The sequence below is a fragment of the Dendrobates tinctorius genome, unplaced genomic scaffold (genome assembly GCF_039654945.1).
Source record: "Dendrobates tinctorius isolate UK_male_01 unplaced genomic scaffold, ASM3965494v1 ptg000157l, whole genome shotgun sequence".
In the NCBI taxonomy this organism is placed as follows: domain Eukaryota; kingdom Metazoa; phylum Chordata; class Amphibia; order Anura; family Dendrobatidae; genus Dendrobates; species Dendrobates tinctorius.
This window is the reverse complement of record NW_027361824.1, coordinates 13,630,722-13,658,082: the sequence shown is the minus strand read 5'-3', so window position 1 is coordinate 13,658,082 and position 27,361 is coordinate 13,630,722. Positions and strand designations below refer to the sequence as shown.

At 44.4% G+C, this 27,361-nt stretch overlaps 1 protein-coding gene across 2 annotated transcripts in view; it reads left to right on the top strand.

The window, feature by feature from the left end:
- The window catches only part of MAP6 (microtubule associated protein 6), a 62,669-nt gene extending 37,723 nt beyond the window's left edge, over positions 1–24,946 (top strand). Inside the window, exons 2-3 of one of the 2 annotated variants that reach the window (XM_073548602.1) lie at positions 11,917–12,130; positions 23,523–24,946. In XM_073548602.1, coding sequence (XP_073404703.1) covers positions 11,917–12,130; positions 23,523–23,729 — 421 coding nt within the window. In that variant the 3' untranslated portion in view covers positions 23,730–24,946. The remainder of the gene's footprint in view (positions 1–11,916; positions 12,131–23,522) is intronic. The other variant, XM_073548603.1, reaches the window with a different exon arrangement.
- Positions 24,947–27,361: the final 2,415 nt, after the last annotated feature.

Genomic DNA, 27,361 nt, shown 5'->3' with positions numbered 1-27,361 from the left:
TGCGAGAAATCTGTGCAGAAAAAATGACAAAAACGCAACAAATTTGCCCTTACATCAATAAAAAGGTCTAGTTTTTTTTACTAATGCAAAACAGACACAGACGAGTGAATAAGGTCAATTATTGGCCGCCATTACAAGCCCCTGGAACCTTAAATTTGTAGATGAGTTTTGACTATGGAATCATTTCCACTTTTATTGTTTTTACTTGTAAAAAAAAAAGCACAGAAAAAAATATTCAAAAGAATATTCCCCAAAATACAAACATTTTACTGTGACCGTCCGTCCACCTTACAAAGTGTGCGTGTCACAAGCAAATTAAGCTTAAGCTGAGCGGAATAATAAAATATATATAGCTTTCCATTTGGGCAGAAATCGTCACTTAATTTTTCTGATCAGTGGGGGTCCTGGGAGTCAAAACTCCATTGATCACACATCCTATAGGCAGGAAAACCCCTTCCCCTCCCTGAACAGTATTAGCAAATCACAGTTTGGGAGTCATTCTCGCTATCCACCACTAGGGAGCAGTACTTATGTACTTCGGAGTTGTGCTCGTGCCCGTTAACCGCTTATATGATATGGTTAAATTAACCATAGCGTCAAAGGAGTTTGACATCAACACATATATTGAGCATCACAGAGACCCTGGTAGTGGCCATGTAAGGTTCTAGCACAGAATGCGGGATGTAGTCTTGCACGGGGAGGCAGAACAAGGGTTAAACAGGTTAATTTACAGGAGAACGTACTCAGCACAGGGAGTGAGGGATTGTGGATCCAATGGTGGCACCGACAACAGCGGCGAGGAACGTCTCGGCGAAGTCTCTGGGATGCAGGAAGATTTCATGTGCTCAAACCTGTCTAGCACGGTACTGAGTCCAGTGTGGGGAACCCCCGGCACAGGACTTCGCACCATGGTGTACACAAGTCCTTGGTAGCGAGGCTCTGTCCTAGATGTCCATCTCTCTCTCTCTGTGCGTCGCCCTCACAGTGCAGTCTCTGCCTTCACTAATTCTAAAAGAGGCTCTGGATCAAGGGGGTCACTTTTTAACCCCTTCATGACCCAGCCTATTTTGACCTTAATGACCTGGCCATTTTTTGCAATTCTGACCAATGTCCCTTTATGAGGTAATAACTCAGGAACGCTTCAACGCATCCTTGCGATTCCGAGATTGTTTTTTCGTGACATATTGGGCTTCATGATAGTGGTATATTTAGGTCGACAATTTTTGCGTTTATTTGTGAAAAAAATGGAAATTTGGCGAACATTTTGAAAATTTTGCAATTTTCAAATTTTGAATTTTTATTCTGTTAAACCAGAGAGTTATGTGACACAAAATAGTTAATAAATAACATTTCCCACATGTCTACTTTACATCAGCACAATTTTGGAAAAAACATTTTTTTTCGTTAGGAAGTTATAAGGGTTAAAAGTTGACCAGCAATTTCTCATTTTTACAACAAAATTTACAAAACCATTTTTTTTTAGGGACCACCTCACATTTGAAGTCACTTTGAGGGGTCTAAATGGCAGAAAATACCCAAAAGTGTCACCATTCTAAAAACTGCACCCCTCAAGCTACTCAAAACTACATTCAAGAAGATTATTAACCCTTCAGGTGCTTCACAGGAACTAAAGCAACATGGAATGAAAAAATGGACATTTTAATTTTTCCAACCAAAATTTTATTTTAGCATCAGTTTTTTCATTTTCACATGGGTAACAGGATAAAATGTATCCTAAAATTTGTTGGGCAATTTCTCCTGAGTACACTGATACCTCATATGTGGTCATAAACCACTGTTTGGGCGCACGGCAGGGCTCAGAAGGCAAGGAGCGCCATTTTACTTTTTGAATGGAAAATATGCTTGAATGTTTAGCGGTTGCCATGTCTTGTTTTAAGAGTACCTGTGTGCCTAAACATTGGAGCTCCCCCACAAGTGAGCCCATTTTGGAAACTAGACCCACCAAGGAACTTATCTAGATGCATAGTATGCACTTTGAACCCCCAGGTGCTTCACAAATTGATCTGTAAAAAAAAAAAAGTACTTTTTTTTTTTTTCACAAAAATTTTATTTGTCTTCAGTTTTTTCATTTTCACATGGGCAACAGGATAAAATGGATCCTAAAATTTGTTGGGCAATTTCTCCTGAGTACATCAATATCTCATATGTGGTCATAAACCACTGTTTGGGCGCACCGCAAGGCCCGGAAGGGAAGGAGCGCCATGTGACTTTTTGATTGGAAAATTAGCTCCTATCGTTAGCGGACACCATGTCGCATTTGGAGAGCCCCTGTGTGCCTAAACATTGGAGCTCCCCCACAAGCGACCCCATTTTGGAAACTAGACCCCCAAAGGAACTTATCTAGATGTGTAGTGAGCACTTTGAACCCCCAAGTGCTTCACAGAAGTTTATAACGCAGAGCAGTGAAAATAAAAAAATAATTTTTTTTCCTCAAAAATGATTTTTTAGCCCGCTATTTTTTATTTTCCCAAGGGTAACAGGATAAATTGGACCCCAAAAGTTGTTGTCCAGTTTGTCCTGAGTACACTGGTACCCCATATGTGGGGGAAAACCACTGTTTGAGCGCACGGCATGGCTCAGAAGGGAAGGAGCGTCATTTGACTTTTTGAATGGAAAATTAGCTCCAATCGTTAGCGGACACCATGTTGTGTTTGCAGAGCCCCTGTGTGCGTAAACTTTGGAGCTCCCCCACAAATTACCCCATTTTGGAAACTAGACCCCCTAAGGAACTTATCTAGATGCATAGTGAGCACTTTGAACCCCCAGGTGCTACACAGAAGTTTATAACGCAGAGCCATTAAAATAAAAATATTTTTTTCCCTCAAAAAATAAATTTTTAGCCTGCTATTTTTTATTTTCACAAAGGTAACAGGATAAATTGGACCCCAAAAGTTGTTGTCCAGCTTGTCCTGAGTACGCTGGTACCCCATATATGGGGGGGACCACTGTTTGGGCACACGTTGGGGCTCGGAAGGGAAGTAGTGACGCTTTGAAATGCCGACTTGATGGAATGGTCTGTGGGCGTCATGTTACGTTTGCAGAGCCCCTGATGTACCTAAACAGTGGAAACCCCCAACAAGTGACCCCATTTTGGAAACTAGACCCCCCAAGGAACTTATCTAGATGTGTGGTGAGCACGTTGAACCCCCAAGTGCTTCACAGAAGTTTATAACGCAGAACCGTGAAAATAAAAAATCTTTTTTTTCCACAAAAATAATTATTTTAGCCCCCATTTTTTTATTTTCCCAAGGGTAACAGGAGAAATTAGACCCCCAAAGTTGTTGTGCAATTTTTCCTGAGTACCCTGATACCCCATAAGTGGGGGTACACCACTGTTTGGGCACACGTTGGGGCTCGAAATGGAGGGAGCACCGTTTGACTTTTTGAACGAAAATTGGCTGGAATAAATGGTGGCTCCATGTCGCGTTTGGAGAGCCCCTGATGTGCCTAAACAGTGGAAACCCCTCAATTCTATCTCCAACCCTAACGCCAACACACCCCTAACCCTAATCCCAACCCTAATCATAACCCTAACCACAACCCTAATCCCAACACACCTCTAACGAAATCCCAACTCTAACCCTAACCACAAGCCTAACCGTAATCCCAACCCCAACCCAACCCTAATCCCAATTCCAACCCTAACCCTAAGTTCAACCCTAACCCTAAACTCAACCCTAACCCTTAGTCCAACCCTAACCCCTAGTCCAACCCTAACCCCTAGTCCAACCCTAACCCCTAGTCCAACCCTAACCCCTAGTCCAACCCTAACCCCTAGTCCAACCCTAACCCTTAGTCCAACCCTAACCCTTAGTCCAACCCTAACCCTAGCCCTAACCCTAACCCTAGCCCTGGACCTAACCCTAATGGAAAAAAAAAAATATATATTTTATTATTTGTCCCTACCTATGGGGGTGATAAGGGGGGCGGTGATTTACTTTTTATTTATTTTAATCACTATGAATGTTTATCATAGTGATCAAAATAAATTATTGAATCTGCAGCATTGCAGATTCGATTCGGCGCACTGCGCATGCGCCCACCATCTTGCAAGATGGCGGCGCCCATGACGCTGGACGGCAGGACACCGGGACGGATAGCGGGAGGTCGGAGGCACAAAGGAGGGTGAGAGTGGGTGATCGGAGGGGCGATAGGAGGGCTGTGGGGGCGGAGGGAAGGCGGAGGGGCAGATCATGACGGCGGCTGCCGATCGGTGCCGTCAGACGGTGGTGGCAGCCGATCGGTGCCATCAGTCGGTGTGGGGGGGGGGGGGGTCGGGTCTCGGTGTCCAGCCATGTCCGATGCTATTTCAGCATCGGCCATGACTGGATTGTAATATTTCACCAATTTTCATTGGTGAAATATTACAATCGCTCTGATTGGCAGTTTCACTTTTAACAGCCAATCAGAGCGTTCGTAGGCACGTGGGGGCTAAGCCACACCCCCAGGTGTTAACTCTGAAGGGTCCTTTGTGTGCGGGTCGGGTGACCTTTCAGTGACCCCGGTCACCCGACCCGCAGGGGGGCTATTTATAGCATGACGCCTACGTAGGTGTCATAGGTCGTTTGGGCACTGCTTTTCATGACGCCTACGTAGGCGTCATAGGTCGTGAAGGGGTTAAAGAGGTTCTTTTGCAGACATTTTCGATATAGAGAAACAGTTTTTCCTGTATTGTATGCATACAATGGTTCTCCCTGGAGTTGACATCTTGTCTTCGAGCAGCATCTTGTAAGATTTATATATCTGAGAGTTAAGTGACTTCCCTCCAGAGATGAACAAACCTTCTCATATTGACCCAAAAAATCGTAAACGGGTCACCACCAACAACCGGAGACAAGAAAATCATTTCTGCAACGTTGTCAGAGTTTATCAAGATTTCAGCTCCAAGTTCCCAACAGTCAAGGTCACGCAACCCCAATAATCAGAGGTGATTCCTAAAAGGTCAAGGTCATTGCCATCGTCCAGGAATCTTCACAATTTGTAAGTCAAGATCGATCAGTAAAATGACTTCTAGGGAAGAAAAGAAACATGCCTGTGTAGTTAGAAAGGACCCCATATGCCAGGTTTGTCAAATCTGATTTGCAGGGAATCAATTTTCTACAAATTTCAATACTTTGAAGCCTCCATTGCCATGAAAATACGTGTGTAACACTCTGAGGTCTCCTAGAACTCTATCCAACCCCTTTCATGCTCTTGTATACAAACACAACCGTAGTAATGTCAAAGTGACCTCACCATAGAAAAGGATGGTAACTCGGTAGTAAGAAATAGCCCATTTAATAACACAGTGCACAGAAGAAAAAATAAAAATGGTCCAAAAATTATCCCACTTAGTCATTTGTCATCCAACAGATCGTTCCGTGGAGAACGATTACTCAAACTGACATTGTCGCTGTCAGAGGTAACATCATCCTGCTGTGAGTGAGACAATTGATGTACCGTGTATTACATTACACCCTCCGCTTCTTCCCCACTAATATATTTGCTTGGAGTCAAAAAATGCCAAACATGAACTGTTTTTAGTACTACTACTGCTCAGAAGGCTGGTGCTTCTACTACTGCTCAGAAGGCTGGTGCTTCTACTACTGCTCAGAAGGCTGGTGCTTCTGCTGCTGCTAGTCTCTCCAACAATGTTAGCCGCAATGGTATGTCTTTTTTTTTTATACACTACCCAAGTCATTGCCATTGCCACTTTTTAATTTTCCATACATTATACATTTTGTACAACACTGTAATTAACTTTTGAAACGCAGTTATTCAACCCTTGCCAACAAAAATGTAGTAAGAAAAGCAAAATCTGCAGAAAGAAAAATGTGGCAGCAAACCGCAGTATAGGTGTCAAATTGGACTAGCAAAACAGGCGTGCAAAAATTATATATTATTTCACTTTTTTTTCTAATTCAACCCACACAAAAAAAGAGTAACAAAAAATTCTGGGTAGCTGCACATCCAAAAAGCCAGGACCTGCAGCAAGGCACTGATTTGATGTGAATTTTAAGGACATAAAATATGACTAGTAAAACAGATGTGCAATAAAATATTGTAAATGTTTGGATTTTGGAGAATTTTCTTTAGGATTTTTGGAAAACAATTATTCCCTCTTCCTAAACGAAAAAAGATTGCTCAAGAATTGCCACCACAGTCGTTCGTGACAAGTAAGCACATCATCTCTGATTGGTACAGATTTCTCATTTTTAATTCTATTGCACTGTCTTGCTTCTGCATTCTAGTGCATTAAGAATAAAGAATAAGGGCAGAGACACACTGCTGTATTTCTCGTGTGAGAATCGCATCGTAAAACTCGTACTGGCTGACAGCTTTTCTGACCTGAGCTTGATAGCTGCATAGTAATCTATCATGCTGTCATGCTCAGGTCAGGAGAGGTTCCGGCCAGTCCGTTCAGTGCGATGCGATTATTGCACGAGAAATACGGCAGTGTGTCTCTGCCCTTAAATGTGCAATTGTGTTTCAAATTCAGCAGGACAGATTCAGCTCCACTATACCACTGATCAATCACACAGAGCCTGGCTCTGCTGCTGTGTCTGTATTATTTGCTGACTACTACTCTCACCTCCTTCATTGCTGCAGTTATACAACACATTACTGTATGGAGTATTTTCCCAATGCTTTATGGCTTTCTCTTCCTATCTCTATTGCTGAGCTGTGAGCTTTGACATCATTTCTCTATGCTAAATAACCCTGAAATAGCTGCTGCATTCCCTGCCTTGGCTTTTATACCGGCTCTGATAATTCCACCTGTACCATAAAATCGGGAGACGTAGTGGCGTAATGCTGCTAATGTGTGCTGCAAATTGATTTACCACAAATAATGAGTCCTCCAAACCCTCCTGGAAAAGAAGTGCTGTGAGATTGAATTGCAGTTGTACTACTACCATACCGGGGGATTTTTCGCATTCTGGGTCCGTCCCCCCCCCACTTTTGGGTATTATTAAATATTTAGCACAGTTTGACTTTTACAGGTTCTTTGTTTTTCCTGGCACATTCAACTGTGATTTTCTTTGGTGGTCAAAAATCAGCGGAGAGAAACTAAAAGACAATTGAAAGAGTTACAAACTCGCTCACTGACTGATTCTCAGTTAACTCATTTTTCAGCCAGTCAATAGACAGTGCAACACCAAGCATACAGAAGGGAATAGTGATTTTTTTTTAATGAAACCCAGTTACAAAAATTATTATACAGGCATTTAAGTAAAAAAAATCAAATTAAAATTGGCCCTCAAAGATGGGCAGCAGCATCTGCCAAGTCTGTGTTCCTCCCTGGCCCTGCCTCACAGCTACAGTGACTTGAATATCACTGTCACTCTATCAATAACACCCACACTAACCTTCCTCACTGCTGTGCTGTCACACACATTATCTGTACTATGACTTTCTCTCCCTATCTTTATGACTAAGCTGTTAGCTCTGACGTCCTCTCACTATCTAGATTCACCCTAAAACGGCTGCTGCATTCCCTGCCTCGGCTTTTATAAGGCTATGATAGTCTTTTCTGATTGGCTATGCTATACCATGTGATGTGCTAGCTGCAAAGCAGCATTATGGAGAAGCCCAGGAGTGATGGTGGCCATTTTTATCAATTTTACACTAAGTGTCTCGTAAATTCTTTGCATTGGCATAGTTTAATGAATTCCTAAAAATTCGATTTGCTCATCTGTAGTGCATATTTTCACTGTTTTTAAAGAGTTTGTGATTTTTAAAGTGAACCTCAATTCTAACATTTTTTTTCCATGTCTATATTTGTTTTTATTGCTGTCAAAGGTCCACATCCATAGTACTGACACCAGTATGCAGTGAGCTCCCTCTAGTGGTGGCTGCAGGCAAAGCTTTGTGTTAGGCTATATGCATAAGTTAAGTACCATATTTGCACCAAAAAAAAAAACAGATTCCCGAAAGGAGTTTCAAATCTGCAGCATGTCCATTCTTTCAGCATTTTTGCAGCGTTTTTCACCTAATGGGGAAATAACGCATAAAAAAAACACATGCGATCAAATGTACACATAATGTATCAAAAATGTGCATATTTTATGCAACATTTTTCTTGCCAAAAGATGCATTTTTTTGTGCAGTTATGTCTCCTGCAAATGCTCTATGTGTGCACATACCCTTATTGAGTGCAATGGACAGATTGTATGCAGTGAGCTCATGAGCTCCCCCGAGTGGTCAACGGAGGAAGAGAAACTTTTCTATTTAGGCAGTGACGTTGTAGATCCAGATCGGCAACAAACTGAGTAATAACAGGTATAATGATGTGTTAAGAAATTAATCAGTGCAGTGTATGCAACCTAAAAATTACACGGGGGATAAAAGAATAAGCGTTCCTTAAATAAAAAATACTAACGAGAAAAATGAGACATAATGGGGCAAACTGAGAACAGAAGTTTGGAATTGTTACAAATACATGTAATCTGCAGAAAGCCGCCCCCGGCGCTAATCGTCAGGAGGATAAATATCAGGATTAGCACTTTATGAATTATTAATCCCGTGAAGGAGTGAAATGCGAGTAAGGCTCCTAATACCAGTAAATGTGGGGTTACTGGTGTGTGAAGGATTTGCACAAAACATAATGATCCTTCAGCGATGATCCAATGGAGAAATGGAAAAGTATAGGTTCTAAAATGTCCCCTGTAAATATTATGGGGGGGGGTCGCCCCTCTCAGGATCATGTTCTATTAGCCGGAGAAGAGAATGGCTACAAAGACGACCGCCCTCTGGAGGATTCATCCATGCACGAGATGTGATCTGTGTAATGCTCCATCTCTCCTGGGGGGGAGCTGCTACGATGCTGAATGCTTGCTCCACCTGATCGATGTGATCCCAGTGATCGGTTTATCGTTAGAGGTCCCTACTAATAAAAAGGGATTATCCAACATCAATAAAGGCCCCAGGGCAAATGTGCGATGAGATTACAAAAAAATAATACCGTAGACCAGACTTTACATAGTGGACCCAAGAAATATGAAAACTTACTCCTGGGAGGTTCCTTGGTGGCCAGGTCAGGCTTCTCTGGGGAATGGATATATTGGGGAATGTGCGGCAGACCATGGATAGTGGAGGGCCTCCAGGTCTCCTTTCTATAAGACACTCAGGCAGTGACAGATCTGAGATCCATAAACAGCCCTGCGCTCCACTGCCCACTTGCTACATATCACACAATGCACAGGAGGCTTCCATAAATAGGACAAATCTCCCAAATTCCCAGAGGAGCTAACAAGTGTCCGCGGTGCCCCAGTATATACCCCCCTCTCCTCCTTCATGCAGTCCTCCACAGTCCCAGGTTTAGAGGGTCTGGTCTTGGGTCTATATCAGTATATGGAGTCTGGCTTTGGGTCTCTTAGTTCAAGGGATCCTGATCCCGGACCTAGTCCTGGGTCTGTATTAGTTTAGGGGGTCTGGTCCCGGGTCTGTATTAGTTTAGGGGGTCTGGTCCCGGCTCTGTATTAGTTTAGGGGGTCTGGTCCCGGCTCTGTGTTAGTTTAGGGGGTCTGGTCCCGGCTCTGTATTAGTTTAGGGGGTCTGGTCCTGGCTCTGTATTAGTTTAGGGGGTCCGGTCCTGGCTCTGTATTAGTTTATGGCATTTTGTCCTGGCTCTGTGTTAGTTTAGGGGGTTTGGTCCCGACTCTGTATTAGTTTAGGTGGTCTGGTCCCGGCTCTGTATTAGTTTAGGGGGTCTGGTCCTGGCTCTGTATTAGTTTAGGTGGTCTGGTCGCGGCTCTGTATTAGTTTAGGTGGTCTGGTCCCGGCTCTGTGTTAGTTTAGGGGGTCTGGTCCTGGCTCTGTATTAGTTTAGGGGGTCTGGTCCCAGCTCTGTATTAGTTTAGGTGGTCTGGTCCCGGCTCTGTATTAGTTTAGGTGGTCTGGTCCCGGCTCTGTGTTAGTTTAGGGGGTCTGGTCCCGGCTCTGTATTAGTTTATGGGATTTTGTCCTGGCTCTGTGTTAGTTTAGGTGGTCTGGTCGCGGCTCTGTGTTAGTTTAGGGGGTCTGGTCCTGGCTCTGTATTAGTTTAGGGGGTCTGGTCCCGGCTCTGTATTAGTTTAGGTGGTCTGGTCCCGGCTCTGTATTAGTTTAGGTGGTCTGGTCCTGGCTCTGTGTTAGTTTAGGGGGTCTGGTCCTGGCTCTGTATTAGTTTAGGGGGTCTGGTCCCAGCTCTGTATTAGTTTAGGTGGTCTGGTCCCGGCTTTGTATTAGTTTAGGGGGTCTGGTCCCAGCTCTGTATTAGTTTAGGTGGTCTGCTCCCGGCTCTGTTAGTTTAGGTTGTCTGGTCCCGGCTCTGTGTTAGTTTAGGGGGTCTAGTCCCGGCTCTGTATTAGTTTAGGTGGTCTGGTCCTGGCTCTGTCTTAGTTTAGGGGGTCTGGTCCTGGCTCTGTATTAGTTTAGGGGGTCTGGTCCCAGCTCTGTATTAGTTTAGGTGGTCTGGTCCCGGCTCTGTATTAGTTTAGGGGGTCTGGTCCCGACTCTGTATTAGTTTAGGGGGTCTGGTCCCGGCTGTGTGTTAGTTTAGGGGGTCTGGTCCCAGCTCTGTATTAGTATAGGTGGTCTGCTCCCGGCTCTGTTAGTTTAGGTTGTCTGGTCCCGGCTCTGTTAGTTTAGGGGGTCTGGTCCCAGCTCTGTATTAGTTTAGGTGGTCTGGTCCCGGCTCTGTGTTAGTTTAGGTGGTCTGGTCCCGGCTCTGTATTAGTTTAGGGGGTCTGGTCCCAGCTCTGTATTAGTTTAGGGGGTCTGGTCCCGGCTCTGTATTAGTTTAGGGGGTCTGGTCCCGGCTCTGTGTTAGTTTAGGGGGTCTGGTCCCGGCTCTGTGTTAGTTTAGGTGGTCTGGTCCTGGCTCTGTATTAGTTTAGGGGGTCTGGTCCTGGCTCTGTATTAGTTTAGGGGGTCTGGTCCCAGCTCTGTATTAGTTTAGGTGGTCTGGTCCCGGCTCTGTATTAGTTTAGGGGGTCTGGTCCCGACTCTGTATTAGTTTAGGGGGTCTGGTCCCGGCTGTGTGTTAGTTTAGGGGGTCTGGTCCCGACTCTGTATTAGTTTAGGGGGTCTGGTCCCGGCTGTGTGTTAGTTTAGGGGGTCTGGTCCCAGCTCTGTATTAGTATAGGTGGTCTGCTCCCGGCTCTGTTAGTTTAGGTTGTCTGGTCCCGGCTCTGTTAGTTTAGGGGGTCTGGTCCCAGCTCTGTATTAGTTTAGGTGGTCTGGTCCCGGCTCTGTATTAGTTTAGGTGGTCTGGTCCCGGCTCTGTATTAGTTTAGGGGGTCTGGTCCCAGCTCTGTATTAGTTTAGGGGGTCTGGTCCCGGCTCTGTATTAGTTTAGGGGGTCTGGTCCCGGCTCTGTGTTAGTTTAGGGGGTCTGGTCCCGGCTCTGTGTTAGTTTAGGTGGTCTGGTCCTGGCTCTGTATTAGTTTAGGGGGTCTGGTCCCGGCTCTGTATTAGTTTATGGGGTCTGGTCCCAGCTCTGTATTTGTTTAGGGGGTCTGGTTTTCTTTTTGCGGAGGTCTATTCTGAAGTTTCTATTTATTTGGGGGTCGGGGTCTGGGATCTTTATTATCTGATTTATCAGGACTGGTTTGGGGTCTGCATTGAATTCGGGGCTGAGGTCAGGTGTGACGTCTGCTTTAGTTTAGTGATCTAATCTGACTTTATTTTGGGGGTCTTTTCTGGGGCTGCAGTTTGGAAATCCAGTTTGAGGCCTCTACTTGTTCAGGAGGGGGCTGGTCTGGGGTCTGTACTTCTTCCAAGATGTCATGTAGGAGGGTCCTGCACCTCGTTAGTGAGTTCAGTGCCGTCGGTTCGGGGGGTCTCTTCTATAAATGGCTGGAGCATATTCTGTGTATCACTCTCCTCATGGCGGCTTGTAGGAATATTAATGGTGTTTTTGTCCTTTGCTTCCAGGAATGAGTTCAGACCCTGGACTGATGTGAAACCTGTAAAGCCAATAAAGGCCCGGCCTCAGTACCGCCCTCCGGAGGAGAAAGTGGTGCATGAAACCAGCTACAAGGCCACATTCAAGGGCGAATGCAACCAACCATCAACCGTTGACAACAAACTGACCGAGCGTCGGAGGATACGCAGCCTCTATAGCGAGCCCCATAAAGACTCCCCCAAGGTGAGACGCTTTTAATAAGGTTTACTGCCACAAAGCGCCATATAAGCGCCATATCATATAGTGCCTAAATACCACCGCCATATACTGGCTAAATAATACTTCTATATAGTAACTGAAAAATAACAGCGATTTACAGTGCAGCCGTCACCAAACGCTGCATAAATAATCTACTGCACAGTGTCCAGTGCAAATACTGCTATACAGTCACTAATGATACAATAAATAACACTGCTATATGCTGACCAAATACTGCCTTCATATCATCGCCTTAATAATGATTTATTGTTCTATCGCCACCTCCATACATTGCAAAAATAATGCACCATTCAATCCCTAAGTAGCAGTGCCACATGATGTAACTACTGCCATATCGTGCTCTAATAATACCGTAATGTGCCTAAATAACATTATTTTACAATGCCGTCACCTCTACACATTGCAGAAATAATGTACTGTGCAGTGCCGCATGAAAATAGCAGCACCACAAAAAAATAACTACCGCCATACAGTGCTCTAATGCTACAGACTAATGAATAAATGACACTGCCATATGCTGACCAAATAGTGCCGTGACATTGTGGCCTAAATAATAATGATTTATTGTCCTGCTATCACCTCCACATAGTACAAAAATAATGCGCTATTCAGTCTCAAAGTAGCAGTGCTCCACAATTTAACTACTGCCATACAGTGCTCTAATAATACCGTATAGTGTCTATATAACCCCTCCATACAGTTGTCTAAATAACATTTTACAGTGCGGTCTCATCCATATGCTGCCAAAATAATATACCATACAGTGCCCAGAGCAAGCAGCGGCGCCACAGAATATAACTACCGCTATACAGTGCTCTAATCATACAGTATACTGCCTCAATGACACTTTCATTTAATTGTCTCAATAAGATCATTTCCCAGAGCTGTTACCACCTTGCACTACAGAAATAATGTACTGTGCACTGCCAGAGTAAGTAGCGGTGCCACATAATACAAGTACCGCCATACAGTGCTATAACAATACAGTAGAGTGTTTAAATAACACCGCCAAATACTGGCCGAATAATACCTCCATATAGTCTCCTGTCATCACCATATAATGCAAAAATAATATATTCTGATGGCCCTAAGTAATAGTGCCGCATAATGGGGCCGATTTATTGCAGCTCTTTTAGTAGTTTTTGGTATTTTTCACTTGTTTTTTATTTGTGCTTTATTATTCTTTTAACCAAACAGCGACCGCAAAAAACGAGATCGGGACAAAACAAATATATAATACTGTCTGCCGCCATATAGTGCTCTAACGATACAACATGGTGCCCAAGTAACATAGGAAATAACACTTCCATGTAGTTACATGAATGATTTTCAGTCTCTACACTGCCTTACATTGCAAAGTGGTGTACCGTACCTAAATAGTGGCTTCATATAGTGCTGGCCAGAATATACCTTAGAGGAAGAGCAGTATATAGAGGGGGCCGTATACAGTATATACAGTGAAGAACGTATATATAATGTATGTACAGCAAAGATAGCAAACAGTGCTATATAAAAAAAAATATAGCGTACAAGATTTTTAGTGTATATCTACCGTGCCAAATGGCAAACTCAGCTCTGCTCCATCCATGTGTCTCCTAATAGAAAAACAGCGACGTATGTCAGCGCTGGGGGCCGTGTCCTCATCTGGTGCTGGCTGCTGGCACTGGCAGCTTTCATGCACACTTTCTTGGACCAGATGAAACTGGGACGCCCTCACACCCAGGGCTGTGGGGTACTCGGTACCGGCCCGATGGTCCTCAATGGAAGTTGTCACGGTAGCTGTGACCCGGCTCGTGGCCCTGGGCGTCCATTGTAAATGCTCAGTGTCAATGTGTAAGTCGTGACGCCACCTGTGGTGTTCGGCAATAGAGATGTAAGCTGACGCTGCAGACAGATCCTCTGGGACAGATGTGTGGTGCAGCAGTGATGTTATAGCCCTCCACAGGCAGGGCTGTAGTCCCAGGGCAGTGTAGGTGAAGTGACACGTAGATGGTGTAGTGTCGGGCGCAGGGGATGTAGCAGTGCTGGGCAGGTTGGTGCCGGAATAAGCGGAGGACACCAGGGCATGTAGTTCCAAAGCTTTACTCACTGTCTGTTGCAGGTACAGGTGCCCGCATCCGTGCCGTGTCCTCCGGGTCAGGGACTCAGTCAACCTCCAGGCCAGATGAAGTACTCCGTTCCAACACTCCGCCAACATATGTGCCTTTTCTGAACGTCTCCTCTTATAGCGCCTTTGAGTGAAGTACTCTCAGTACTGAGTTACACTGGAGTTCCTCCTGACAGATGTTCCTATGAACTCTACTTGTACGGCAGACAGCTGTAGCCTGCTTCGGGGACTCCTTACTACCTAGTCCCGGCTCACTCTTGTTGCTGTTGTGCCCCCAAGTCTTGTGTGGGAATAAAGTGGTCACTACTTCTATTCCTCTGGTGTCTGCTGCAGGACCATTAGTATCCATACAACCTCGGGGACCGGACCCCGGCCTTGCACTTAGATCTTGAAAAGGGTTCTCCTCTAACCCTGGTCCTTGTTCTCTTATCCTCCTCATGTTCCGTGCTAATCCTTCTTTCCAATGGAGAATCAAGTTTCCTTCCTCTGTCTCTTTCCTGTGCCAGCAGACCCAGATCCCTCCTTCCATACCTCTCCCGGGGATCCTCTCTGTCTCACTCTATGTCCTTCTACATCCTCACTCACTCACTGAATGAAAGACTGCCTGACTCAACTCTTCCCGCTCCTTTATGTGACCTAAACTCCACCCACCTCCCAGCACGTTTCGTGTTCCAAGCAGGGAGCCGCCGAAGGTGCTTTGCTACACTCCTTTGTGGTGTGGGGTGAAGGTGTTGGAGTGTGGTCAGGTGTCTCCACCTTACCTGGATAGTGGGGCACCACACTTCAGGAGGAGGCGACTGAACCCTCAGGGGCGCCACTAAACCCTATTCAGATGTAGCGGAGCTGAGTTTGTAATATAGCTGAGTTTATCAAATGTAACAGAGCTATCAGATGTAGCAGAGCAGAGTTTTTCAGATGTAACAGAGCTATCAGATGAAGCAGAGCTGAGTTTTTCAGATGTAACAGAGCTATCAGATGAAGCAGAGCTGAGTTTTTCAGATGTAACAGAGCTATCAGATGAAGCAGAGCTGAGTTTTTCAGATGTAACAGAGCTATCAGATGCAGCAGAGCTGAGTTTTTCAGATGTAACAGAGCTATCAGATGAAGTAGAGCTGAGTTTTTCTGATGTAACAGAGCTATCAGATGTAGCAGAGCTGAGTTTATCAAATGTAACAGAGCTATCAGATGAAGTAGAGCTGAGTTTTTCAGATGTAACAGAGCTATCAGATGTAGCAGAGCTGAGTTTATCAGATGTAACCGAGCTATCAGATGTAACAGAACAGACTTTATCAGATGCAGCAGAGTTTATCAGGTGTAAGAGGCTGTAGCACGGTGACGCATTTCTCCAGGGCTTTATGATTACGCCACTACCAAACATTATTACCTTTATTTATTGATGATAAAAAAAATTCAGAACTTTAAAAAAAAAAAAAAAAAATTGCTGTGCGTCGCCATTTTCTAAAACCTGTAACTTTTTGATCTTGCGGCTGCATCAATGTGCTACATTGCTATGCTACATCGATCTGCTATATCACTCTGCCACATCGCTCTGCCGCATCGCTCTGCAACATCACTCTGCTACATTGCTTTGCTGCATTGCTGTGCTACATCGCTCTGTTACATCGCTTTGCTGCATTGCTGTACTACATCGCTCTGCTACATCACTCTGCAAAATCGCTTTTCTGCATCACTCTGCTACATCTGTATTACATCATAGTAAAGAAAGAGATAAAATGCTGAGTAGATTGTGCAGAGCGGTGTAATTAGCTGATAACTGGGTAAGTGCCGCCTGTCAGCCGCAGCGGGAGCACCACTGTCATTACCGGTTTAATTAGCGCCACAGTCACATGAGGTAGAGGAGGCGCACAGCGTCGCCCCACTTTCTCCCCATATACAATGACGCTGTCTGCATCACTCATCTGCTGGAGCATTGCTCTTTAACCCCTTCATGACCAGATCTTTAGGCGTTCTTAAAGGGACATTTATTAATTAGTCTACTGGCTTTCCCATTTGGCTAGACAGAAGAATAGAATCTATTACTCTCTGTTATCAGCCGTATCACGATATACAGAAGCTGTGTATAGCATTATTTCCCCCCCATGTCTTCAATGTGAGAACCCCCATAGGCATTTACACCCAAGTGCTGATATCGGCTGCTCCGCTGTGGCTGCAGTGTAAAGCATGAGGGCGAGATGGAGCCATTCTGCTGTTCACTAAGGGATCGTTTCCATTAGACAAAAGAACATTCTGTATCTCCATCGGGTGATCGGCTGCGTCTCTGCACATTGTAGACAAGGATTCCCAGTGACACAAGTTCAGGAGAACCTTCAAAATGGACTTTAAGACGCAGAAGTAAGAAGCCGCTGATAGTGAGATTATAATCATCACCCAGATGTAACGACTGAAACCAGCAAAATGTCTGTAAGAGCGTCAGTGACCCGACACATCAGGTCCAGACTCCCCGAGAGCAGAGGATCTACAGACAGAAGTAATGGTGTCACCATAAGGGAACCCGACCCCGCTCCAGACAACACCAAGGTGATAGATAATACCTGCTACTCCGGAGCTGCACTCACTATTCTGCTGGTGCAGTCACTGTGTACATACATTACATTACTGATCCTGAGTTACCTCCTGTATTATACTCCAGAGCTGCACTCACTATTCTGCTGGTGCAGTCACTGTGTACATACATTACATTACTGATCCTGAGTTACCTCCTGTATTATACTCCAGAGCTGCACTCACTATTCTGCTGGTGCAGTCACTGTGTACATACATTACATTACTGATCCTGAGTTACATCCTGTATTATATACTCCAGAGCTGCACTCACTATTCTGCTGGTGCAGTCACTGTGTACATACATTACATTTACTGATCCTGAGTTACCTCCTGTATTATACCCCAGAGCTGCACTCACTATCCTGCTGGTGCAGTCACTGTGTACATACATTACATTACTGATCCTGAGTTACATCCTGTATTATACTCCAGAGCTGCACTCACTATTCTGCTGGTGCAGTCACTGTGTACATACATTACATTACTGATCCTGAGTTACATCCTGTATTATATACTCCAGAGCTGCACTCACTATTCTGCTGGTGCAGTCACTGTGTACATATAGTCAAGGCCAAAAGTTTTGAGAATGACACAAATATTATATTTTCACATGATCTGCTGCCCTCTGGTTTTTATGTGTGTTTGTCAGATGTTTTTATCACATACAGAAATATAATTGCAATCATATTATGAGTAACAAAAGGTTATATTGACAGTTAGAATGAGTTAATGCAGCAAGTCAATATTTGCAGTATTGACCCTTCTTCTTCAGGACCTCAGCAATTCTCCCTGGCATGCTCTCAATCAACTTCTGGATCAAATCCTGACTGATAGCAGTCCATTCTTGCAAAATCAATGCTTTTATTTTGTCTGAATTTGAAGGTTTTTGTTTGTCCACCCGTCTCTTGATGATTGACCACAAGTTCTCAATGGGATTAAGATCTGGGGAGTTTCCAGGCCATGGTCCCAAAATCTCTATGTCTTGTTCCCTGAGCCATTTAGTTATCACCTTTACTTTATGGCAAGGTGCTCCATCATGTTGAAAAAGGCATTGTTGATCGCCAAACTGCTCTTGGACGGTTGGGAGAAGTTGCTCTTGGAGGACATTCTGGTACCATTCTTTATTCATGGCTGTGTTTTTAGGCAAGACTGAGAGAGAGCCCATTCCCTTGGCTGAGAAGCCACCCCACACATGAATGGTTTCAGGATGCTTGACAGTTGGCATATGAGACAAGACTGGTGGTAGCGCTCACCTAGTCTTCTCCGAATAAGCCGTTTTCCAGATGTCCCAAACAATCGAAAAGGGGATTCATCAGAGAAAATGACTTTACCCCAGTCCTCAGCAGTCCTCTCCCTGTACCTCTTGCGGAATATCAGTCTGTCCATGATGTTTTTCCTGGAGAGAAGTGGCTTCTTTGCTGCCCTCCTTGAGACCAGGCCTTGCTCCAAGAGTCTCCGCCTCACAGTGCGTGCAGATGCACTCACACCTGCCTGCTGCCATTCCTGAGCAAGCTCTGCACTGCTGGTAGCCCGATCCCGCAGCTGAAACACTTTTAAGAGACGGTCCTGGCGCTTGCTGGTCTTTCTTGGGCGCCCAGGAGCCTTTTTGGCAACAAGGGAACCTCTCTCCTTGAAGTTCTTGATGATGCGATAGATTGTTGACTGAGGTGCAATCTTTCTAGCTGTGATACTCTTCCCTGTTTGGCCATTTTTGTGCAGTGCAATGATGACTGCACGTGTTTCTTTAGAGATAACCATGGTTAACAGAAGAGAAACAATGATGCCAAGCACCAGCCTCCTTTTAAAGTGTCCAGTGGTGTCATTCTTACTTAATCATGACAGACTGATCTCCAGCCCTGTCCTCATCAACACCCACACCTGTGTTAATGGAGCAATCACTGAAACGATGTTAGCTGGTCCTTTTAAGGCAGGGCTGCAATGATGTTGAAATGTGTTTTGGGGGATAAAGTTCATTTTCTAGGCAAATATTGACGTTGCAAGTAATTGCTGTTAAGCTGATCACTCTTTATAACATTCTGGAGTATATGCAAATTGCCATTAGAAAAAATGAAGCAGTAGACTTTGTAAAAATTAACATTTGTGTCATTCTCAAAACTTTTGGCCATGACTGTACATTACATTACTGATCCTGTGTTACATCCTGTATTATACACCAGAGCTGCACTCACTATTCTGCTGGTGAAGTCACTGTGTACATACATTACATTACTGATCCTGAGTTACATCCTGTATTATACACCAGAGCTGCACTCACTATTCTGCTGGTGCAGTCACTGTGTACATACATTACATTACTGATCCTGAGTTACATCCCGTATTATACTCCAGAGCTGCACTCACTATTCTGCTGGTGCAGTCACTGTGTACATACATTACATTACTGATCCTGAGTTACATCCCGTATTATACCCCAGAGCTGCACTCACTATTCTGCTGGAGCAGTCACTGTGTACATACATTACTGATCCTGAGTTACATCCTGTATTATACCCCAGAGCTGCACTCACTATTCTACTGGTGGAGTCACTGTGTACATACATTACATTACTGATCCTGAGTTACATCCTGTATTATACTCCAGAGCTGCACTCACTATTCTGCTGGTGCAGTCACAGTGTACATATATTACATTACTGATCCTGAGTTACATCCTGTATTATACTCCAGAGCTGCACTCACTATTCTGCTGGTGCAGTCACAGTGTACATACATTACATTACTGATCCTGAGTTACATCCCGTATTATACCCCAGAGCTGCACTCACTATTCTGCTGGTGCAGTCACTGTGTACATACATTACATTACTGATCCTGAGTTACATCCCGTATTATACCCCAGAGCTGCACTCACTATTCTGCTGGTGCAGTCACAGTGTACATATATTACATTACTGATCCTGAGTTACATCCTGTATTATACTCCAGAGCTGCACTCACTATTCTGCTGGTGCAGTCACAGTGTGCATATATTACATTACTGATCCTGAGTTACATCCTGTATTATACCCCAAAGCTGCACTCACTATTCTGCTGGTGCAGTCACTGTGTACATACATTACATTACTGATCCTGAGTTACATCCCGTATTATACCCCAGAGCTGCACTCACTATTCTGCTGGAGCAGTCACTGTGTACATACATTACTGATCCTGAGTTACATCCTGTATTATACCCCAGAGCTGCACTCACTATTCTGCTGGTGCAGTCACTGTGTACATACATTACATTACTGACCCTGAGTTACATCCTGTATTATACCCCAGAGCTGCACTCACTATTCTGCTGGTGCAGTCACTGTGTACATACATTACATTACTGATTCTGAGTTACATCTTGTATTATACCCCAGAGCTGCACTCACTATTCTATAGGCTGCACAGCTACACTCTCCCGCTATTTCCGGCGTGATCAGGCTTTTATAGTAATTGCTCTGGTGATTTGCGGGATCAGTTTTTCCTTTTACCAGATATTGTACAATAATGGATTAGTCTTTTCATTACAGACCTCATCTGAGATGTTGGGTGATTTTGATAGCAGCATCACTGACTGATTCTAATAACAATGAGCAGATTTCTGATTCCAGCTCTGGAGGTTCAGTGGAGCACAGCTGGAGTATGTTGCTGGGGATTCACCTGACATTGCTGCCTTGTGTTACACAGTGCAGTATACGTACATGTTGCCCCACACCTATATCCTGTTGTGGTGTGTGCCGCTGTTCGTGGCCGGGTGTGGGCTCCAGTTTCACATTCTTACCACACAGATATAATAATTGGAAGAGCTGGGGTGACGGACACCTGGCAAAGGAGGGCACCAAGCTTTCATACGCCTGGATGGTGGAACTATAGATAATTCTGCTCGTAGCTTCCCCTCTATGTTCTGCTGCCTGAATTGTGGATGGGATGATAAGCTAGATAAAGTACAGTTGTGGCCAAAAGTATTGACACCCCTGCAATTCTGTCAGATAATACTCAGTTTCTTCCTGAAAATGATTGCAATCACAAATTCTTTGTTATTATTATCGTCATTTAATTTGTCTTAAATGAAAAAGCACAAAAAGAATTGTCCTAAAGCCAAATTGGATATAATTCCACACCAAACATAAAAAAGAGGGTGGACAAAAGTATTGGCACTGTTCGAAAAATCATGTGATGCTTCTCTAATTTGTGTAATTAACAGCACCTGTAACTTACCTGTGGCACCTAACAGGTGTTGGCAATAACTAAATCACACTTGCAGCCAGTTGACATGGATTAAAGTTGACTCAACCTCTGTCCTGTGTCCTTGTGTGTACCACATTGAGCATGGAGAAAAGAAAGAAGACCAAAGAACTGTCTGAGGACTTGAGGAACCAAATTGTGAGGAAGCATGAGCAATCTCAAGGCTACAAGTCCATCTCCAAAGACCTGAATGTTCCTGTGTCTACCGTGCGCAGTGTCATCAAGAAGTGTAAAGCCCATGGCACTGTGGCTAACCTCCCTAGATGTGGCCGGAAAAGAAAAATTGACAAGAGATTTCAACGCAAGATTGTGCGGATGTTGGATAAAGAACCTCGACTAACATCCAAACAAGTTCAAGCTGCCCTGCAGTCCGAGGGTACAACAGTGTCAACCCGTACTATCCGTCGGCGTCTGAATGAAAAGGGACTGTATGGTAGGTGACCCAGGAAGAGCCCACTTCTTACCCCGAGACTTAAAAAAGCCAGGCTGGAGTTTGCCAAAACTTACCTGAAAAAGCCTAAAAAGTTTTGGAAGAATGTTCTCTGGTCAGATGAGACAAAAGTAGAGCTTTTAGGGCAAAAGCATCAACATAGAGTTTACAGGAGAAAAAAAGAGGCATTCAAAGAAAAGAACACGGTCCCTACAGTCAAACATGGCGGAGGTTCCCTGATGTTTTGGGGTTGCTTTGCTGCCTCTGGCACTGGACTGCTTGACCGTGTGCATGGCATTATGAAGTCAGAAGACTACCAACAAATTTTGCAGCATAATGTAGGGCCCAGTGTGAGAAAGCTGGGTCTCCCTCAGAGGTCATGGGTCTTCCAGCAGGACAATGACCCAAAACACACTTCAAAAAGCACTAGAAAATGGTATGAGAGAAAGCACTGGAGACTTCTAAGGTGGCCAGCAATGAGTCCAGACCTGAATCCCATAGAACACCTGTGGAGAGATCTAAAAATGGCAGTTCGGAGAAGGCACCCTTCACATATCAGGGACCTGGAGCAGTTTGCCAAAGAAGAATGGTCTAAAATTCCAGCAGAGCATTGTAAGAAACTCATTGATGGCTACCGGAAGCGGTTGGTCGCAGTTATTTTGGCTAAAGGTTGTGCAACCAAGTATTAGGCTGAGGGTGCCAATACTTTTGTCTGGCCCATTTTTCGAGTTTTGTGTGAAATGATCAATGTTTTGCTTTTTGCTTCATTCTCTTTTGTGTTTTTTCATTTAAGACAAATTAAATGAAGATAATAATTCCAAAGACTTTGTGTTTGCAATCATTTTCAGGAAGAAACTGAGTATTATCTGACAGAATTGCAGGGGTGTCAATACTTTTGGCCACACCTGTATGTGCTAACTTGATTCATTATGGCTCAGCTTTGGTCGCTGCTTTATATTCCCCTGTGCTTTACACTGCAGTTTTGCTCCATTAAGGCTCAGCAGTGACTCTACATTAGTTGCATTTTCTTCTGGAGCCCCAGGTTGTCTGAAACCCACCTTCTATCTGATTAGATACAACTATGAGGCTTAGGCCACTATTCTTTACTCCACTATGCTGTACAGTGCAGCTCTGCTCCATCAGGACACAGCTGTTACCGGTGACTCTACTTTAGCTGCATTGTTTTTTGGAGTCTGCATTAGTCTGAGGTCCAATTGCCTCATCCATATCTCATGCTTTACACTGCACCTCTTCTTTATTAGCACATCCTGTATGATTAGCAGGTCAGGCGACTGTACTGTCGGCCACTATGCTGTACACTGCAACTTTGCTTCATTAGAGTACTGCTATGATCTGTGACTCTACCTTAGTTGCATTAATCGGAGTCTGCGGTTGTCAGACATCCACCACTTGTCTCATCAGGGGATCATGCAGCTGCTCCATCCTTCCTTCTGCTGTACACTGCAGCACTGCTCTATTATCGACCAGCATAGATCAGCGACTCCAACTCATCTGCATTATCTATTAGAGTCTAAAGTAGTCAGAAATCCCCTTCTATCATTAGAGGATCAGGATGCTCCTGTGCACTTCCCCATGCTGTACACTGCAGCTCTGCTCCATTAGGACACCGGTGCGATCGATGACTCCACTTCAGCTGCCTTGTCTATTGGAGTCTATGGTAGTCAGAAATCCCCTTCTATCATTAGAGGGTCAGGATGCTCCTGTGCACTTCCCCATGCTGTACACTGCAGCTCTGCTCCATTAGGACACCGGTGCGATCGATGACTCCACTTCAGCTGCCTTGTCTATTGGAGTCTATGGTGGTCAGAAATCCACCACCGTTCTCACCGGACGACCACGCTCCATTCGTTCGGTTGGGTTGCTGTGTATAAATCACACTGATACGTTGTAACAAAACCGTTGTCCAACCTTCTCCTGATTTCACCTTCTTCTCCTCTCCGTGTTTGTCTCTGTGTTGTCCCCGTGTTTTTTCCTGTGCGTCTGTCTCCGTCCAGGTGGAAAAACCCAACGTCCAGCCTTCCAAACCAAAAAAGACGTCCACCCCGAGCCATAAACCGGTGAAAAAGGCCAAAGACAAGCAGATCATTCCTGGCCGAGCCTCCAAAAAGAAGGCCCCCGAGACCACGAGCACCACGGCCAAACCCGAAGACAAGGAGAAGAGCAAAGAGATGAACAATAAACTGGCCGAAGCGAAAGAGTAATGCAAAAAAAAAAAAAATAATTAGAAATCCCTTATTCTATAATTCTATGATTATTCTGGTTAATTATTATTGTATTATTTTTACTACCGAGGCCGCCGGATAACGTCAGTGACTACCAAATCGCTTCTGCTTTCTGATCGTGCCCTAGACTTTGCGTCCTCTCACTCCCGCCACACTGTAATGACACTTATGTTATTATTATTATTTTTTATTATTATTTGTGTACGGTCCAAAAATTTCTATGTGAGAATGATCCAAATCTATACGTGTTCACGGTGCTATCAAGAGAATGTACTGCTCCACGTGATCGCCTGTAATGCCCCTATACTCCCGTGTGTGGTGTGACGTGACCAGTGGTGGAAAGTTCATAGTTAGCGTCAATGTGGTAGGACCAAGGGTGAACAAGTAAGCGCATCTATAGGGTGGGGGTGGGGGAGGGGAACGTATGTACAGGGAGAGAAAATCACATTCATTACATCCCATAGGTGCTTAGTAGACTTTATTATTAAACAACACTGACTCGTGGATCGGAGTGCAAGCTCTTGGACCCATTGGTCATATCCTCGTATAACCCAGCCTGATCCTAGAATCCTATATACATTCTATTAGAGATTATTTATTATCATAGCGCAGGCATTACCATCCAGATCTCATCTATATTTTACTACTACCATAAAAAACAAAAATATCGATACATTGTTGCATTTTCCAATTCCGGAATTTTCACAACATTTCATTTTGAACACCTAGGATATATATGTATATAATTAAGCAGTTAGGGTTATATCTTCCTTTTATTGGTGACCCGCCTGTTGAGAGCCACAGGAAGCTCTATTTGCTATACAATGGACTTCCTCTGTGCTGCACAGACTTGCTTTAAGTCCCTCCCACCTTAACAGCAGGAAGTAAAGGAAGAGACGAAACCAATAAGCTTCAGGGTATGGAAAGTAGAAAACTGTGAAGGAGAAACAGCAGGAAAAGGGACAGGAACACGTCATCTACATGCGAGACGTCATCTTAGGAACACGTCATCTACATGCGACACGTCATCTTAGGAACACGTCATCTACATGCGACACGTCAACTTAGGAACACGTCATCTACATGCGACACGTCATCTTAGGAACACGTCATCTACATGCGACACGTCATCTTAGGAACACGTCATCTACATGCGAGACGTCATCTTAGGAACACGTCATCTACATGCGACACGTCATCTTAGGAACACGTCATCTACATGCGACACGTCATCTTAGGAACACGTCATCTACATGCGAGACGTCATCTTAGGAACACGTCATCTACATGCGACACGTCATCTTAGGAACACGTCATCTTAGGAACACGTCATCTTAGGAACACGTCATCTACATGCGACACGTCATCTTAGGAACACGTCATCTTAGGAACACGTCATCTTAGGAACACGTCATCTACATGCGACACGTCATCTTAGGAACACGTCATCTGCATGCGAGACGTCATCTTAGGAACACGTCATCTACATGCGACACGTCATCTTAGGAACACGTCATCTACATGCGACACGTCATCTTAGGAACACGTCATCTACATGCGACACGTCATCTTAGGAACACGTCATCTACATGCGACACGTCATCTTAGGAACACGTCATCTACATGCGAGACGTCATCTTAGGAACACGTCATCTACATGCGACACGTCATCTTAGGAACACGTCATCTACATGCGACACGTCATCTTAGGAACACGTCATCTACATGCGACACGTCATCTTAGGAACACGTCATCTACATGCGACACGTCATCTTAGGAACACGTCATCTACATGCGAGACGTCATCTTAGGAACACGTCATCTACATGCGACACGTCATCTTAGGAACACGTCATCTACATGCGACACGTCATCTTAGGAACACGTCATCTACATGCGACACGTCATCTTAGGAACACGTCATCTACATGCGAGACGTCATCTTAGGAACACGTCATCTACATGCGACACGTCATCTTAGGAACACGTCATCTACATGCGAGACGTCGTCTTAGGAACACGTCATCTACATGCGAGACGTCATCTTAGGAACACGTCATCTACATGCGAGACGTCGTCTTAGGAACACGTCATCTACATGCGATACGTCATCTTAGGAACACGTCATCTACATGCGACACGTCATCTTAGGAACACGTCGTCTTAGGAACACGTCATCTACATGTGACACGTCATCTTAGGAACACGTCATCTACATGCGAGACGTCATCTTAGGAACACGTCATCTACATGCGACACGTCATCTTAGGAACACGTCATCTACATGCGAGACGTCGTCTTAGGAACACGTCATCTACATGCGAGACGTCATCTTAGGAACACGTCATCTACATGCGAGACGTCGTCTTAGGAACACGTCATCTACATGCGAGACGTCATCTTAGGAACACGTCATCTACATGCGACACGTCATCTTAGGAACACGTCATCTACATGCGATACGTCATCTTAGGAACACGTCATCTACATGCGACACGTCATCTTAGGAACACGTCGTCTTAGGAACACGTCATCTACATGTGACACGTCATCTTAGGAACACGTCATCTACATGCGAGACGTCATCTTAGGAACACGTCATCTACATGTGAGACATCATCTTTACTCTCTGCTTTTCAGCCAGGACCTTTTTTTTTTTATCAATTTACAATATATAGATCCAGTTTCCTGCTGGCATTCATTAGTGAGATCAATTGTGTATGGAGATTTGTTGAAAAGGCACCATGGGAAAAAATATATACAAATTAGCAACCTCACTAGTGCCACCTATTGGCGGTAGTAATGTCTGACCTCATAATGAGCCTTTCAACATGAGCAGGGTTAGTGCGTTATTGTTGAATGAGGCACCCTTGATGCAGTTTTGAAGGGTACTGACTCTCATTACAGAGACCGGTTGTATATGGAGCCTTATCGTCAGTGCTCCATGGGAAAAGAAAAAAATATGCAAATTAATTTTCACCTTCTGGTTTGCATAGAAGACAAGTAACAAGGGCTACATTTGTAAACTTTCATAATTATAGTGATAATTTTTCCATTCCATCTGACACAGAGCTCCAAATCTCCTGCATCGTCAACAGAGCTACATAATAAAATTGTTAGGTTCCTGCAGTCACCACTAGGGGGAGCTTAGAAGTTTATTGCATATAGTGTTTATTGATTTCCATGCAGTCAGCTCCTCTGCTCCCCCTGCTGGTGGCTGCAGGAAGAACTTTATAGTGTAAGTCAGTGCAGGGGATTTGGAGCTTTGTATCAGAAAATCCTTATAAAGAAATAAGATAAAGCTATCACATCAATCAGCAAAGATTCTTTGACCCCTTTTAGAAGGATACAAATGTAGTTATTGTCCTTGGCTGCATAATGTTCACACTATGGAGTTTTTCTTTGTCGTGTCCAAGGTTCAAAGCGAAGAATAAAGTCTGTGCAGATGATACGAAGTCTTGGCTGAAAAGGAAGAATCCATAATTTGGTATCTTCTGATGAGTGGAGGACATTAAGGGGCGATTTGGGGGGTTTACAGTGTATATGACTGGACGTAACCCTGAGGTTTCCCAATATTCTGCCCGGTTTGGCGATGTACCCAGGTCATAGG